Source organism: Nannospalax galili, unplaced genomic scaffold, assembly GCF_000622305.1.
Source record: "Nannospalax galili isolate Female #2095 unplaced genomic scaffold, S.galili_v1.0 scaffold911, whole genome shotgun sequence".
NCBI classification, from domain to species: Eukaryota; Metazoa; Chordata; class Mammalia; order Rodentia; family Spalacidae; genus Nannospalax; species Nannospalax galili.
Genome location: NW_008329642.1, coordinates 194,373 through 209,892, shown reverse-complemented (window position 1 = coordinate 209,892; position 15,520 = coordinate 194,373). Strand labels below are relative to the sequence as shown.

Below are 15,520 nucleotides of genomic sequence, written 5' to 3'. Positions count from 1 at the left end.
TGCTGAGAATACCACTTTGCCTAAATACATAGTACAAAATGGTAGATGTATTTATTATTATATAAATATTTTCTCTATTAATTTATGTGGGAGGGGGGCCCATGCCATGGCATGCATGTGGAGGTCAGGGGACAACTTGCAGAGTATGTTCTCTCCTTTCACCATATGATCCCTGGAATCAAACCCAGGTCATCATGCTTGGTGGTAAGTGCCACTGAGCTATCTCGTTAGCAGCTCTCCCCAGCAGATGTATGTTTAAGGCTATTTCAGAAATTATTGGAAATTCTGTCCTAGTTCCTAGCCAAAATTCATAGAAAAAATTTTTTGTGAACAAGTCAGCAATTCAAATATCAATTTAAAATCAAGCATTCTGACACAGTGCTAACATAAAGATGTACTAATTTGATATTTGCATGCAGAGGAATGATGATAAGGAGACATAGAAGTCTTTGTTTTCTGTAATTAAGCCATGATGTTTCTGTAAGAGCAGAAAATATTGTGTGTGAAGTTCTTAGTGTGTAGTAGTCTGGAGTTTGAACTGAGGTGCTCTAGGCAGTGTTCACTGGTGCTGTGATGATGTCCTCGGGGCACAGTGCCTGTGTCGTGTGTTCAGAACCAAAGCAGCAGTGAAGTTACGAGTACTTCCAAGAACACCTCAGGTTCTTATCTGGTTTTGAATTAATTTTTTTTTTTTTTGGTCTTTTTGAGACAGGGTCTCCCTGTAGTACCAGCTGTCCTGGAACTCACTATGTAGACCAGGCTGGCCTTGAACTCACAGAGATCCGCCTGCCTCTGCCTCCCAAGTGCTGGGATTAAAGGCGTGCGCCACCACGCCCGGCTTGAATTAATTTTTGATCATTGCACATTCAGAAACTTACTGTTGCCAAATTTCTCATGACCCCTACATTGAGTTACACAAACCCCTCATGGGGTTGTGAACCACAGTTCAAGGAGCTGTAGTTGGGGGCTACAGAGATGGCTCAGTGGTTAAGAGCACTGACTGTTCTTGCAGAGGACCTGGGTTTGATTCCCAGCGCTCACATGGTGACTATCAACCATCCTCTGGTTCCAGGGGAATCTGACCCCCTCTTCTGACTTCCTCAGGCATTGACATGGGTGCGCTTTACACATGTAGGCAATACACTCATACACATAAAATGAAAATAATAAATAAAATATTAAAAAAATAACATGGAGAGCAATCAAGGAAGGCGCCTGATATTGACCTCCACTCCCATACATGTGCACACAAACATGCACAGAAACATGCATACACGCACACACACAAAGAAGCTGTAGTTTAGACCAGAAACAGTGTTGTAGGGTGATGTTCTTGCCACTGAATGAAATATTCACTCCGATGGAGCATGTATGTCACTGCTTCTCTGACATTTGTGACACTGACATTGCAGTGACTGAGATGGGACATGGCACAGTGGGTAATGTATAGTCACCAGAAACAATTGTCATTGAGCTGGTTGCATTGATGAGATGGGCCCCTCCCACAGGTCCAGGAGTCTGTGGCCAGCTGCTTGCCACCTCTTGTACCTGCCATCAAGGAGGATGCTGGAGGGATGATTCAACGGCTCATGCAGCAGCTGCTGGAGTCAGACAAGTATGCAGAGCGCAAAGGGGCCGCATATGGGCTGGCAGGCCTGGTGAAAGGCCTGGGCATCCTCTCTCTGAAGCAGCAGGAGATGATGGCTGCACTGACCGATGCCATTCAGGATAAAAAGAACTTCCGAAGGCGAGAGGGTGGGTGTCTCTGAGCTTGGTGCTGTCAGCACAGGAAGTCAATGCCCACACTGCCAGAGGAAGGAATCTGACATTTCTTTCCCAGCTGAAAGGCGAGAGAGTGTGTACTGCAGAAGGAACAAGCCATGTGTGTGACCCCTCAGCCCTGAGCTTGGTGGGGTTGCCTGCACTTTTTTCCTTTTTCTTTCTTGCGCTACTGGGAATTGAACCCCGGGCCTCACTCATGCTAGATTGGTGCTCTACCACTGAGCTACATGCTAGTCTAAGTTTACTATTTCAAGGTAAGGATTCCCTAAGGCTGGCCTCCAACTTGGTGAGCCTCCTGCCTCAGCCTCCAGAGTGCTAAGATATAGTCTTCTTCCATCATACTGCTCTCTGGCCTGGACTTTAATATTTCTAACTGTAGCACCTTAGCTGAGAGAAGTTTGGCCTTTCTAGTTGTTGGTACCAGAAGTGATGAACAATTCCCTGCCTTCTCTGCCCCTCTCTGCCACATCCCTGCCCTGAGTACTGAGACTGAGGCTGCTATACTTTAGTCCCATATCTACCACAGCTTGAGGAGGTGGCAGGAGGATGCTGGCCTCCTGCATCCCCAGCTGTCTCACCCTCTCTCCTCAGGAGCCCTGTTTGCCTTCGAGATGCTCTGCACCATGCTGGGGAAGCTCTTTGAGCCCTATGTGGTTCATGTGCTGCCCCATCTGCTACTATGCTTTGGAGATGGGAACCAGTACGTACGTGAGGTAAGTCCTGAGGCTGTAAGGGAGAATGGTGCTCCCAGGGCAGTCACTGATTACAAGGGTTCACCAGGGCAGAAGCCCCCATTGCTAGAATCCCTTTGACTTATGCCTGGGACAGTAGTTACTATTAGGGATTTCTCTCTGGTCCCTGAGGCACCGAAGCTTTTATTATTTTATTTATTTTTGTATGTTGTGTACATGTACAGGTCTGTGAGTGTATAGGCACGTGTGTGCACATGGACACTAAAAGAGGTGTTAGTTGGCCTCCTCCAGCACCTTCCATCTATTCCTTTTGAGGCAGGGTCTCTCCTCTGAACCTGGGGCCCATGTTTTCTCAGCTAGGCTAGAAGCTAGCAAGCCCCACAAATGCTCCAATCTTTGTTCCCCTCAGAGCTGGAGTTACAGCATTTGTGGAGAACACCTTCTTTTTTTTTTTTTTTAATGGGTGGTGGGATCTGAATTCCATTCCTCATGATTTTGGAGCAAGTGCTTAACTGCTGAGTCATCCTAACTCTGGGTACTTAAGCTTTTAAAGATGCATTGTGGGTTTTTTGTTGATTTTCTTTTTGTTATTTTTTTGGTCTTTTTGAGACAGGGTCTCCCTGTAGCCCCAGCTGGCCTGGAACTCACTATGTAGACCAGGCTGGCCTTGAACTCAGGGAGATCTGCCTGCCTCTACTTCTGGAGTGCTGGGATTAAAGGTGTGTACCACACTTGGCTCATAAGATGTGTTCTTGGCTGCCCCTCTGGACCTGGGCCTAGGGGCTAACACAACAGATCCCAGTATGTATGTCACTGTAGGAACACTAGGGCTAGTATCAGAATTCTTACTTAGGCAAGGAGACCCCTGAATGTCTTCTCTCCTCCCTTGAGGCTGCAGATGATTGTGCCAAAGCTGTGATGAGCAACCTGAGTGCTCACGGTGTGAAGCTGGTGCTGCCTTCCTTGTTAGCTGCGCTGGAGGAGGAATCTTGGCGGACTAAGGCTGGTAAGGTCACTGTTTTCTCTCTCTGTCTCAGCTTCCTACTCTGAAAATCAGCTACTCTGAAAATCAGCCTCAGCAGGGGCCCAGGTAGTTACAGTTCTTGTTTTGTCGATGTGCTCCCCATCAGGGACAAGGCCAAGACTGCTTTTTGGGCAGCTTGGTCCAGCTATAGTTTTGTGTACTTTCACACCTAAGACAGGTTTCTTGTGGCACGAGGCACAGCTCTGAGGAAATCCTGGGCTTGAAAGCTGCTATCTGGAACCCTGTGACACTAGGGAATAAGCAGAGTTAAACTACTCTGGTTGGGAAAGGCCAGGGTTTGTGGCCTCCCTACATGGCTTTCCCTGTGGTCCTTCAGGCTCTGTCTGCCCTACAGTTTGAAACATCATAGATCAGGAAAGACCCTGCCTCTAAATGAGTCTCCTCATTTGTGAATGAGGAAAGTGAAGCCAGGGAAATTCAGTGACTTGGTCTTATATCACCCACAGGACTAAAGCAGGTCTCCCCTGTCCTGGTCTTGCCTTTGCACGGTACCACTTGATCCTCACCTGGAATCCCACGGCTCAGTAGGCCTCAGGAACTTTTTTTTTACTCTGATCTTCAGGGAAGCAGGCTGGGTGTCCCTTAACCCTACAGCCAGCTGAATTGCCAGTGCTGTGCTGAGTGATTCAACGCTGGCACATGTCTTCCGTCTACAGGGTCAGTAGAGCTGCTTGGAGCAATGGCATATTGTGCTCCCAAGCAGCTGTCATCCTGCCTTCCCAGCATCGTTCCCAAGCTCACAGAGGTGCTGACTGATTCACATGTCAAAGTGCAGAAGGCCGGACAACAAGCACTCAGGCAGATTGGCTCTGTCATCAGGAACCCGGAGATCCTGGGTATGTCTCCCACGAGGGCTCTCATTCTGGCACCTCTCTTTCCTTCCCCTGGACACTCGAGAATGTCAGCTAAGATTGCTTTCCTCTGAGGAGAAATATGTCCACAATGAAATCACCTGTATCAGCTGGGAAGCCTTTTTCCTAGAATAGCTAGAATGGAGTTTGGAAGCAGTCTGTTCTAGTCTGGAGCAGATGTCACTGGCTTTATAGACAGGGATACTGAGTCACTGGCTCAGGAGCAGCTTGACTCAGATCCTGTGTACTTAGCTGAGCTTTGAGGTTTGTGGAATTCATTGGCAGCTTGAACCATATTGGCACTATCCAAAGTGCTAGGCTCTTTGGGAGCTTTCTGTTCCATCTCCTTCCATCAGGTCTGTGATAGGAGTTAATGTTTTAACTGTATTTTTTTTTTCAATTTTATTTTTCTATTTATTTACTTATTTAATTATTTTATGTTTGTGAGTGTTTTGCCTACATGTATGTAAGTGTATCATATACATGCATTACCTGCGGAGGCCAGAAGAGGCTATCATATCCCTTGGAACTGGAGTTACCAAAGGTTATAAAGCTGCTGTGTGGGTGCTGGGAACAGAGCCCAGGTTCTTTGTATGAGTAACAAGTACTCTAAACCACTGAGCCATCTTAACCACTAAGCCATCTCTCTAGCTCCTATTTATTATTTTTTGCAGACAAGGTCTCACTATATAGCCCATGCTAGCCTAGAACTCACAGAGATCTGCCTTCCTCTGCCTCCTGAGTGCTGGCATTAAAGGCATGTGCTACCTCACCTGACTTTCTTTTTAATTAGAAAAAATTAATTACATTATTTATTTTGTGGTGTGTGTGCATGTATGTGTATATGTATATATGTGTTGGGGATGGTGCATGTGTGCCACAGTGCATGTGTGGAAGGCAGAGGACAATTTGTAGGAGCAGGTTCCCTCCTATACCATATGGATCTGAAGAATTCAACTCATGTCAGGCTTGGTGGTAAGTCCCTTTACTCACTGAACCACCTTACTAGTCCAACTATATTCTTTTTTGTTTGTTTGAGTTTTTTTGAAACAAGTTCTCACTATATAGCTCAGGCTGGTCTGGAACTCGCTATATAGACCAGGCTGTCCTGGAACTCACAGAGATCCACCAGCATCTACCTTCCAAGTGCTGGGACTATAGGTATGTATCACCCTGCCCAGCTTATTCTTTTGTTTTTGTGACAAGGTCTCACTGTCTAGTATTGATTGACCTGAAACTCACTATAAAGATCAGGCTGGCTTTCTCTGCCTCCCAAATGCATGGGCCTCCACCCTGGACTTTTTTTTTTTTTTTTTTTGTAAAGAATGACCAAGTAGAGGATTGGATTTTTGTTTTTCTTTCTCCTCTGCTTGTCTTTTCTTTTTCTTTTTCTTTTTCTTTCCTTCCTTCCAAGGAAAAAGCTTTCCTCAGAATAAAGAGGCCATTACATAGTGGGATGTGTTTTAGTTTTCTAAGATGCTATAATATTTTTTATTTATTTAAAAAACTTTTTAACACAAAAATTCAATAAAAACAAATTTTAGAAACTTTAAAAATTTTATTTTATTTTATGTGTATGAGTGTATTGCCTGCATGTATGTGAGTACACCCATGTCATGCATTGCTGCAGAAATCAGAAGAGGGCTTCGGATTCCCCTGGAATTGGAGTTAAGGACAGTTTGTGGGTGCTGGGAATTGAACCAGGGTCCTCTGCAAGAGCAGTCAGTGCGCTTAACTGCTGAGCCATCTCTCCAGCTCCAAATTTTAAAAACCTTAAAAATTTTTTATTTTTATGTGTATGAGTGTTTTGTCTGCATGTATATAAGTGCACCACATATATGCGGTGCCAACTGAGGTCAGAAGAGGCTGTTGGATCTCCTAGAACTGGAGTTACGGATGGTCATTAGTGGCCATGTGGGTGCTAGGAACCCAATCTGGGTCTTCTGGAAGAACAGCAAGTGCTCTTAGCTATTGAGCCATCTCTCTAGTCCCATAATTCCTTTTTAAAAATAATTTATTTTTGTTTTACATGTATGTGTGTGTGTATGTGTGAGTGCTTGGGTATGTGTGTATGTACCAAGGTATGTGCCTGGTGCTGGTAGAGGCCAGAAGAGGGTGTTGGATTCCCTGGAACTGGAGTTACAGGCAGTTGTGAGCCCCTTTGTTGGTGGTGAGTGTCCCCATGTGGGTGTTGGGAAACAAATCTGGGTCCTCTGCAAAAGCAATGATTACTCTTAACCTCTGAGCCATCTCTCTAGTTCTTCTAATCACAATTCTAAATATTAGCTTCAAGAAATATAAGACAAAATGTATAAAGCTGCATGGAGGTAGTCACCAATTATCCTCATGGTTGGTGGTTTCATTGCACTTCTCTATCAATAGGTTAAACAGATAAAATTTAGTAAGCATACATTGCCCTTGTTTAAAAATAGTTTAGATAGGGCCTCTCTATGTAGCTCAGGCTATCTTCCAACTTAGGGCAGTCCTTCTGACCCAGCTTTTTTAAGGTTTTTGGATTTTTGGAGGTAAAATGATAAGTAAAAATTGTACATTGTAAATACACAGATGGTGTGTTGGGGTTTGCTTTATTTTATTTAAGACAGTAACCTAGGCTAGAAACACATAGCAATCTTCCTGCCTTAGCCTCTCAAGTACTGGGATTCTAGATGGGAGCCTCCATGCTTGGTTGCACATTTCAGTGCGGTATTTTGATGTATGTATACACTGTGAAATGATTACCATGGCTAAACTAATTAGCATATGTGTTGCTCCACATAGGGTTTATTTTGTTTGTTTTAATGGTGATAACATTTAGGATGTACTCTCTTAGCAAATTTCAGTTATCAGTAAAGTATACCAATTATACTGTACTTAGATCTCCAAAACTTAATCATTCTGCCCAAGTGAAATTTTTACCCTTGGACCAACACTTTTCCCCAGCCCCTGGCAACCACCATTTGACTCTGTTTCTGTGGATTCTACTTTCACAGTGTACAACAGCCCTGGAATTTCTAAGGCACAGAATAATTTTGGGCCTATCAAATGAGTAAGAATGCTTCATGTAGGAATCTAGCGTGATTTTTTTTGGTGGGGGAGGTTTGAGACAGGGTCTCCCTGTAGCCCCAGCTGGCCTGGAACTTACTTTGTAGACCAGGCTGGCCTTGAACTCAAGAGATTCGCCTGCCTCTGCCTCCTGAGTGCTGGGACAAAAGGCGTGTACCACTAGGCCTGGCTTAAAATGTATGAATCAGTGGTGCTTAGTGTGTTCACAACATTCTGTAGGCATTGCTACTGTCTAACTTAGTAGATTTCCATCATCCCAGAAGGAAACCCAGTGCTCATTAGCAAGAACCCTCCACTTTCCCCATCACCCACCACTGATTTTTGGACAGTTGTTGATCTGTCCTTTCTCTCTAGGAATTTACCTATTCTGGACATTTCATATAAGTCATACATGTTTGTGGCCTTATGTGTCTGGCTTCTTTCACTTAGTATAATATTTGTGAGGTTCATCTACATTAGATCACGTATTGATATTTCATGCCTTTTATGGCTGAAACCTATTAAAATAAATACTTTATTTACCCACTGATGAATATTTGGGCTGTTTCTGCTTTTTTACTATCGTGAATATTGCTGCTGTGAACTTTTGGGTAAACACTTTTGTGCAGACGTGCGTTTTTAGTTTTCTTGGTTAGAATGGAGTTGATGGGTCATGTGATAATTTTAACTTTTTAAAAAATTGCATTTACTTATTTATTTTTCTGTGTATGTGTACATGGGGTAGGGACTTGATCACCACAGTGTATGTGTGGAGGTCAGAGAACACTTTGTAGGAGAAGGTTCTGGTTCCTTCCTTGCACCATGTGGCTCTTGGGAATTGAACTCAGCTCATCAGTCCTGGGGGTAAGGGCCTTTACTTGCTAAGCCATCTCAACAACCCTCTTTAACTTCGTGAGGAACTTCCAGGCTGTTTTCCATTGTCCAGATCGCTGCACTGTTTGACTTTCCCAGCAGCAGTGTATGAGGGTTTCAGTTGCTGATACTCGTTGCTTCGGCTTTTTAATGTAGTCATCCTGCAGAGTGAATGGCAGTAGTTCCCTAATGACCAGTGATGTGAAGTATCTTTTTCATGCGATTATTGGCTGCATCCTGTCTTCTCTGAGAATTACCTATTCAAACCATTTGCTCATTTTTAAGTTAGATTATTAGTTTTTTATTGTTGACTAACACTTGTCTTTGTAGTAGTTAAACTGCTTGGACTTGTGAAAAGATAAACCAGGTGTTCTTATAATTTGTTCTGCTGGGCTGTTTATAATATTTTGTTTCCATATTTAAAAAATAAGATAGATAAATCTTTATATTTTATGTGTATGAATATATGAATACATGTGAGTGCCTGCATATATGTATGTGTATCCTGTGTGTGCCAGTACCTGCAGAAACAAGAAGAGGGCATCAGATCCCGTTGAACTGGAGTTATAGGTAGTTGTGAACTGCCTGATGTGGGTTGTGGGACCTGAACTTAGGTCCTCTGGAAGAGCATTAAGTGCTCTTATCTGTTGAGCCATCTCTCTAGCCCATTTATAATGTTTTTGAGAAGTAATTTTATCTGATCTTGGCTGCTTTAAGTACTGTGCAGTTTATTTCCACCACTGGCTCATAAGGGCCTTCACTGTCTTAGAACAGGTTATTTTTTGCTTTTTGTTTTTTGTTTTCATCAAATCACCATTTGGTTACTGATTGTAGAATAAAGTCCATGATGCCCAAGAACCAAGACTGTACAGGCTCAGCACAGTGGCTGCAGCTCAGTGCTCTTGAAACCAGCCCATGGTTATCTGTCTAGTCACAGGTTACAGTATAGAGAGATGACAGCTGCTTGCTTCTCTGCTAGTGGAGCAAGGATTGCTCTTTGCAGGCAGACTGGCTTCCCTAGCTTATGACTTTTTTAGGGGCACCCCAGTCTCCCTGCTTTTCTGATTTACTTGAATTCTGGAAGTGGCTCTGCCACTTCCTAGACTGGCACAAACCAGCCTCTTTCCTGTGTGAACCTGTAGCCATTGCCCCTGTCCTGCTGGATGCCCTGACGGATCCATCAAGGAAGACCCAGAAGTGCCTGCAGACCCTGCTGGACACCAAGTTTGTCCACTTCATTGATGCCCCGTCCCTGGCTCTCATCATGCCTATTGTCCAGAGAGCCTTCCAGGACCGTTCTACAGACACACGGAAGATGGCAGCACAGATTATTGGCAACATGTATTCTCTGACAGACCAGAAGGTAGTAGTCTAGCTGGGGCTGGAAGTGGGATGGATGGGGAGATGCTGGCTTTGGGCACAGAGCCCCGGCCCACAGTAGACCTGGAGAGGGATGTGAGTGCTATCCCTGATTATATTTGTAAGGGAATACTGGGCCATTGGAGTGGGAGGTAGAAATCTGGGCATCTTCCGCAATACAGTGGTTCAAGTCCTTACTTACCAATTTAGTTCTCAGCTGAGGTTACCCCCATGGGCCACTGTTGCAGACTGGGGCAGAGGAAAGCTGTCCTTGGGCCTCTCAGGAGTGTGGAAAGCAGCTGCAATTTCCCCTGGTTGGAATGTCCTCTGATTATGAGTATTCACTTCCGGAAGCCTCTTAAAGGAATTAAGTTTAGGTGGGGAGATTTGCTTATTTATTTGTCCCCAAGAACTTGTATCTGTGATTTCACCATCCATCACAGCCTTGACTTGATAGACAAAAGTAGACGCTGTATCTGTTTCAGAAAATTTAGAGAAAAAAAAAAAATTGAGTGCATGCCTGAAATCCCTATACTCAGGAGCTAAGGCTCGAGTTCTGGAAAGATGAAACCAGCATAGACCCTGTCTCAAAAAAAAAAACAAAAAAACATTTTCCCACAGCCTTCCTTCCACGCTAAAACAATTACTGTTTATGTTTTTACATTCCATTTAAAAAATTGCATTACTGGCCAAGTGTGATGCTACATGCCTTTAAACTCTGCATTCAAGAGGTAGAGGTGAGAGGATTGCCAAAGTTCAAGACTAGCATGGTTTATATACAAGTTCTAGGCCAGAAAGAGAGAGAGAAGAGAGAGAGAAAATTACATTCCTGAACATTATTTTTAAGTTATAAGAAGTTACCCCCAAACTGATATTTTAGTAGAATTATATAATGTCCCTTGGGGCTGGAGAGATGGTTCAGTGGTTAAGAGCACTGGCTGTTCTTGCAGAGGACCCAGGTTCAATTCTGAGCACCCACATGGCGGATAACAGTGGTCTGTAGCTCCAGTTCCAGGAGATCTGATGCCCTCTTCTGAATTCCTCAGGCATTGCATGACATGGGTGCATTTATACACATGTGGGCAATACATAAAATAAAAATAATAAGGCCGGACGTGGTGGCACACGCTTTTAATCCCAGCACTTGGGAGGCAGAGGCAGGCGAATCTCTGTGAGTTCAAGGCCGGCCTGGTCTACATAGCGAGTTCCAGGCCAGCTTTGACTACAGGGAGACCCTGTCTCAAAAAGACCAAAATAAAATAAAATAAAAATAATAGGGGCTGGAGAGATACTACAGCCTGTCCTTAACTCCGGTTCCAGGGGAATCTGAAGCCCTCTTCTGACATCCATGGCATTGCATGACATGGGGTGCACTCACATAGATACAAAATAATAAATAAAATATTGAAAATAATAAAAATAAAATATTTTTAAAAAGAATTATATACTATCGTAACAAGTTTATATATCATAATTTACATAAATCATTGGTCATACAGTGTCCCGAGGGGTGTGTGTATGTTTGTTTGTTTGTATTTGTTTTTGTTTTTGAGACAGCATCTCCCTGTAGCCCTAACTGGCCTGGAACTTGCTATGAAAACCAGGCTAACCTGGAATTCAGAGAGATCAACCTGCCTCTGCCTCCCAAGCACTGGGATTAAAGGTGTGTGTCCCCACTCCTGGCTTTTTTCCTATTCTAAGGGCTAAGGGCTGTTGCAATGAACATAATGTGTGTATTTCTGTCTTCCTTTCTTTCTTTACTGTTTTTTTTTTTTTTTTTTTTGAGATAGGGTTTCAACTCTTAGTGATCCGCCTCTGCCTCCTGAGTGCTGGGATCAAAGGCATATGCCACCACACCTGGTAGTTTTCTTATTTAAAGAATTTTTTTGTAGCTGGGTGTGGTGGCGCACGCCTTTAATCCCAGCATTTGGGAGGCAGAGGCAGGTGGACTGTGAGTTCCAGGCCAGCCTGGTCTACATAGTGAGTTTCAGGCTAGCTAGGGCTACAGGAAGACCCTGTCTCAAAAAGACCAAAAACATTTTTTATTACATTTTTATTTATTTTTGTGTGCTTGTAAGCGTACGTGTGTGTGGTGTGTGTGTGTGTGTGTGTGTGTGTATGTGTGTGTGTTTGTGTATTTGTGTGTGAGCATGTGCCACAGCATGCATGTGGTGGTCAGAGGTCAACTTGGAGGAGTCAGTTCTTTCTTTCCCCCATGTGGGGCCTGGGGATCAAACTCAGGTCATCAGGCTTGGCAGCAAGCACCTTTATCCACTGAGCCATACATATCACTGAATGCTACATAAAGAGACAAACATTTTGACATAGAAATCAGAAAAGATGATAGTGAAATTCTAACAGCATGGTACCATAATTTCCTGAGGATTCCATTGTCTGGGTAGGCTATGGTCCCAAGAGAGGGGTAGGAGGCATCAAGCTTTGGTCTATAACTGACTATTTAACCTGCTGAGCAGGGATTTGGGGACTCCTTCATGGGTTTTCCTGACCAATTTCCCAGTGCTGTCAAAGAAGCGATCATAAGGGAAGTTCTTTCCAGTCACACAGCTCTTCTGTGAGCTGTGAGATTTTCATGCTTGGGGTCTTCCTGACACACTTTGTCAGCAGGATCCACAATAAAATAGGGCTTGGAGAAAGCAGGAATTGGGCCTCTGCCTTCATCGCCTCTTGTGTTATTGTAGGACTTGGCTCCCTACTTGCCCAGTGTGACACCTGGCCTTAAAGCCTCACTTTTGGATCCTGTCCCTGAGGTGAGTCTGGGGTTAAGAACGCTCACTATTTTAGCTCAGTGTCTGGAAAATTGACTCCTGGAAATACCCTCAAAGCCACTGTCAGGCAAGGGGATGCAGGCCAAGGACTCTTCCCTACTCCTGCGTGGCTCCCTCATGCTGAGCTGCATCTCCTCACCATCCCTGTTCTTGGTTATGTGACAGGTGCGTACAGTGTCTGCAAAGGCTCTTGGGGCCATGGTGAAAGGCATGGGGGAATCATGCTTTGAGGATCTGCTGCCATGGCTGATGGAAACTCTGACTTATGAGCAGAGCTCAGTTGATCGCTCAGGTGCTGCCCAAGGTGAGACCAGAGCAGGCCCAGGGGCCAGACAGAATGCTTTTGAGAGGTCTTCAGGAGCAGTGGGTTGATTCCATTCTTGTCCTTCAGGATTGGCAGAGGTAATGGCTGGCTTAGGGGTGGAGAAGTTGGAAAAACTGATGCCAGAAATTGTGGCTACAGCCAGCAAAGTAGACATCGCACCCCATGTCCGAGATGGCTACATCATGATGTTCAACTACCTGCCCATCACCTTTGGGGACAAGTTCACTCCTTATGTGGGGCCCATCATCCCTTGTATCCTCAAAGTAGGTGCCAGTGACTCCGGAAGAGGGAGGATATGAGAGCAGGGTGCCACTGCTCTCTTGGAGAGCTAGCTAGCATTGCCTACTGGGGCCAAATGGTAGGAGTCCCCAGCCTGCTCTTCAGAGTCCCATTTCCTTTTGGTCTGGTTGCCCAAGAGAGGTAGTCCTGGCTGATCCACACTCTCTGCCTACCCAGGCTCTGGCTGATGAGAATGAGTTTGTGCGTGACACCGCTCTGCGTGCAGGCCAGCGAGTCATCTCCATGTACGCTGAGACGGCCATTGCGCTGCTGCTGCCTCAGCTGGAGCAAGGCCTCTTTGACGACCTCTGGAGAATACGGTGAGAACTGGCACCAGAGGGCCCAGTGGGCCCATGCTTTGAATTTTGGGAACTCTGGCTGAGAAATTAAGAGTACAGTGTTGCTAAGAATTTTCAACTTTCTCTAGACCCTTGCTTTTAAGCATTTTTATCACTTCCAGTAGTCAAGTTTTGCTTTCTTAAAATCTTGGGGTGGGGTGGGGGGGTGGGGGGGAGGTGTTGCCTGTGAATGCTCAGGAACTGTCCATTGTGTTTTTTGATATGGATCTTTCACTGAGACCTGACACTGCTGATTAGTCTGGGCTACCCTGCCAGTGAGCCCCATCAGTCCACCTGTCTTGGCCTTCTCAGAGCTGGGATTATAAGCATGTACCACCACACCTGGCTTTTTACATGGAGATTGAACTCATGTCCTGATGCTTGCACATATGGCAAGCACTTTACTGATTCATCTCCTCAGCCCCCTGTTGTGCTTTTTGAGACAGGGCCTCCTTGACTGGCTTAGAACTCACTCTGTAACCCAGCCTAGCTTTAATCTTGGAATCCTCCTGCTTCAGCCTCCCAAGTGCTGGACTGCAGGTATGTGCTACCACACTCTGCTTTGTAATGGTGTCTTTATTCTGAGTCCCTTTTAAAAAGTTGTCTGTTCACCACTGCAGTTTCTATTAAGATTTTAAATGTGAGTGCTCATTCATTTTGAAATTCCAATTCTGGGAATTTATTGAAAGAATGCATTTAGACAAGTGCTCAAAGCTATATGCAGAAGGTTGTTTGCTGTGGTACTGCTTTTGTTTTTGGTTCTTGACAGCACTGAGGTAGAACCCAGGGTCTTGCACATTCTAGGCAAGTGCTCTTCCACTAAGCCAGTAAGGTATATCTCCAGCCCCCAGTTTCATCATTTGAAAAGTTGGAGGTTGATTTTCTTTTTTAAAAATTTTTTTAATTTTTATTTTTTCTGACTATAAGTTTATTCAACACAAAATATTCTTCTCGAACTTCAGTGAGGTGGCTGACCACGTCCACAACCAAACCTGCCTCTGAACTGGGATTTGGTTGCGGAGCCAGCCCCAGCCTCGGCCTTCTTGTCAGCACCAGGGGCACAGCACTCCATCTGTAGATGCCTCTGTCGGCCTCCCCTCTGTGAATCTTGCAGGCCGCTCACCCTCTGGACCTTTAGGCCGAGGCCTGCCAGTCTCTGGGCAGCTGTGGCAAAGGGTGGCAGGCGCGACCTCAGGAGGCAGGTGGAGGTAATTTCAGAGATACTGGATACCCTTGTTGGTGAGGTACCAGAAGAAATGTCTCCAGGCAAACTGTTCCTTCACGAAGCCTCGAGACTCGAGACTGCATAGCCTTCATGACATGAAGGTTGGGCCCATTTTTGTCTGCCCGCTCTGGGTGTTTGGGCATATGGACATCTTTCTTGGCTACCATCATGCCATCCATTAAAAGTTCATAGATGGCAATCCGGTTCTTCTTGGGCATTAGCATCATGGCAGCCGCAGGCACCCAGGCCAAGGCTGGAGAGTGATTTTCAAAATATAGACTATCCATACAGTGAATTTTTGTTGAGGTTTTTTTTTGCTTTTTTTTTTAATATTTTATTTATATTTTATGTGTATGAGTGTATTGACTGCATGTAGGTAAGTGCACCTGTGTCATGCAATGCCTGTGGAGGACAGAAGAGGCCGTCAGATCCCCTGGAACTGGAGTTATGGACAGTTGTTAGCAGCCATGTGGGTGCTGGGATTCAAACCCGGGTCTTCTGCAAGAACAACCAGTGTTCTTAACTGCTGAGCCATCTCTCCAGCCCCTTTGTTGAGGCTTTTAAATTTTGTTTTGTTGAGAGAGGGTCTTGTTATAAAGTAAGTTTATTTTTCCCCCTCTGGTACAGGGAATTGAACCCAGGACCTTGTACATACACGTCTCTACCACTAAGTTACACCTCAACCCTTCTTTGTGATTACCGTGTTCATTAGTAGAAAACTTTGAAAATATGTAGGGAAGGGACTGGAGAGATGGCTTAGCAGTTAAGAGCACTGACTGCTCTTGCAGAGCACCCAGGTTCAAGTCCCAGTACTCACATGGCAGCTAAGAACCGTTCTTAACTCTAGTTCCAGGGGAATCCAGTGCCCTCTTCTGACCACTGCAGCATTGCACGACAGGGGTGCACTCACATACATGCAGGCG

The 15,520-nt window shown here is 44.9% G+C and overlaps 1 protein-coding gene and 1 pseudogene across 5 annotated transcripts in view; one reads left to right on the top strand and one right to left on the bottom strand.

Annotated features, from left to right (window-relative positions):
* Gcn1 (GCN1 activator of EIF2AK4) overlaps positions 1-15,520 on the top strand; it is a 73,558-nt gene that overhangs the window by 42,839 nt on the left and 15,199 nt on the right. For all 5 annotated transcript variants that reach the window (XM_008840448.3, XM_029567191.1, XM_008840438.3 and 2 more), the window contains exons 34-42: positions 1,509-1,755; positions 2,374-2,495; positions 3,366-3,480; positions 4,176-4,355; positions 9,428-9,648; positions 12,344-12,412; positions 12,596-12,734; positions 12,822-13,018; positions 13,212-13,354. In XM_008840448.3, the coding sequence (XP_008838670.1) occupies positions 1,509-1,755; positions 2,374-2,495; positions 3,366-3,480; positions 4,176-4,355; positions 9,428-9,648; positions 12,344-12,412; positions 12,596-12,734; positions 12,822-13,018; positions 13,212-13,354 (1,433 nt within the window). The remainder of the gene's footprint in view (positions 1-1,508; positions 1,756-2,373; positions 2,496-3,365; positions 3,481-4,175; positions 4,356-9,427; positions 9,649-12,343; positions 12,413-12,595; positions 12,735-12,821; positions 13,019-13,211; positions 13,355-15,520) is intronic.
* On the bottom strand, positions 14,255-14,850 carry LOC103740155 (annotated as a pseudogene).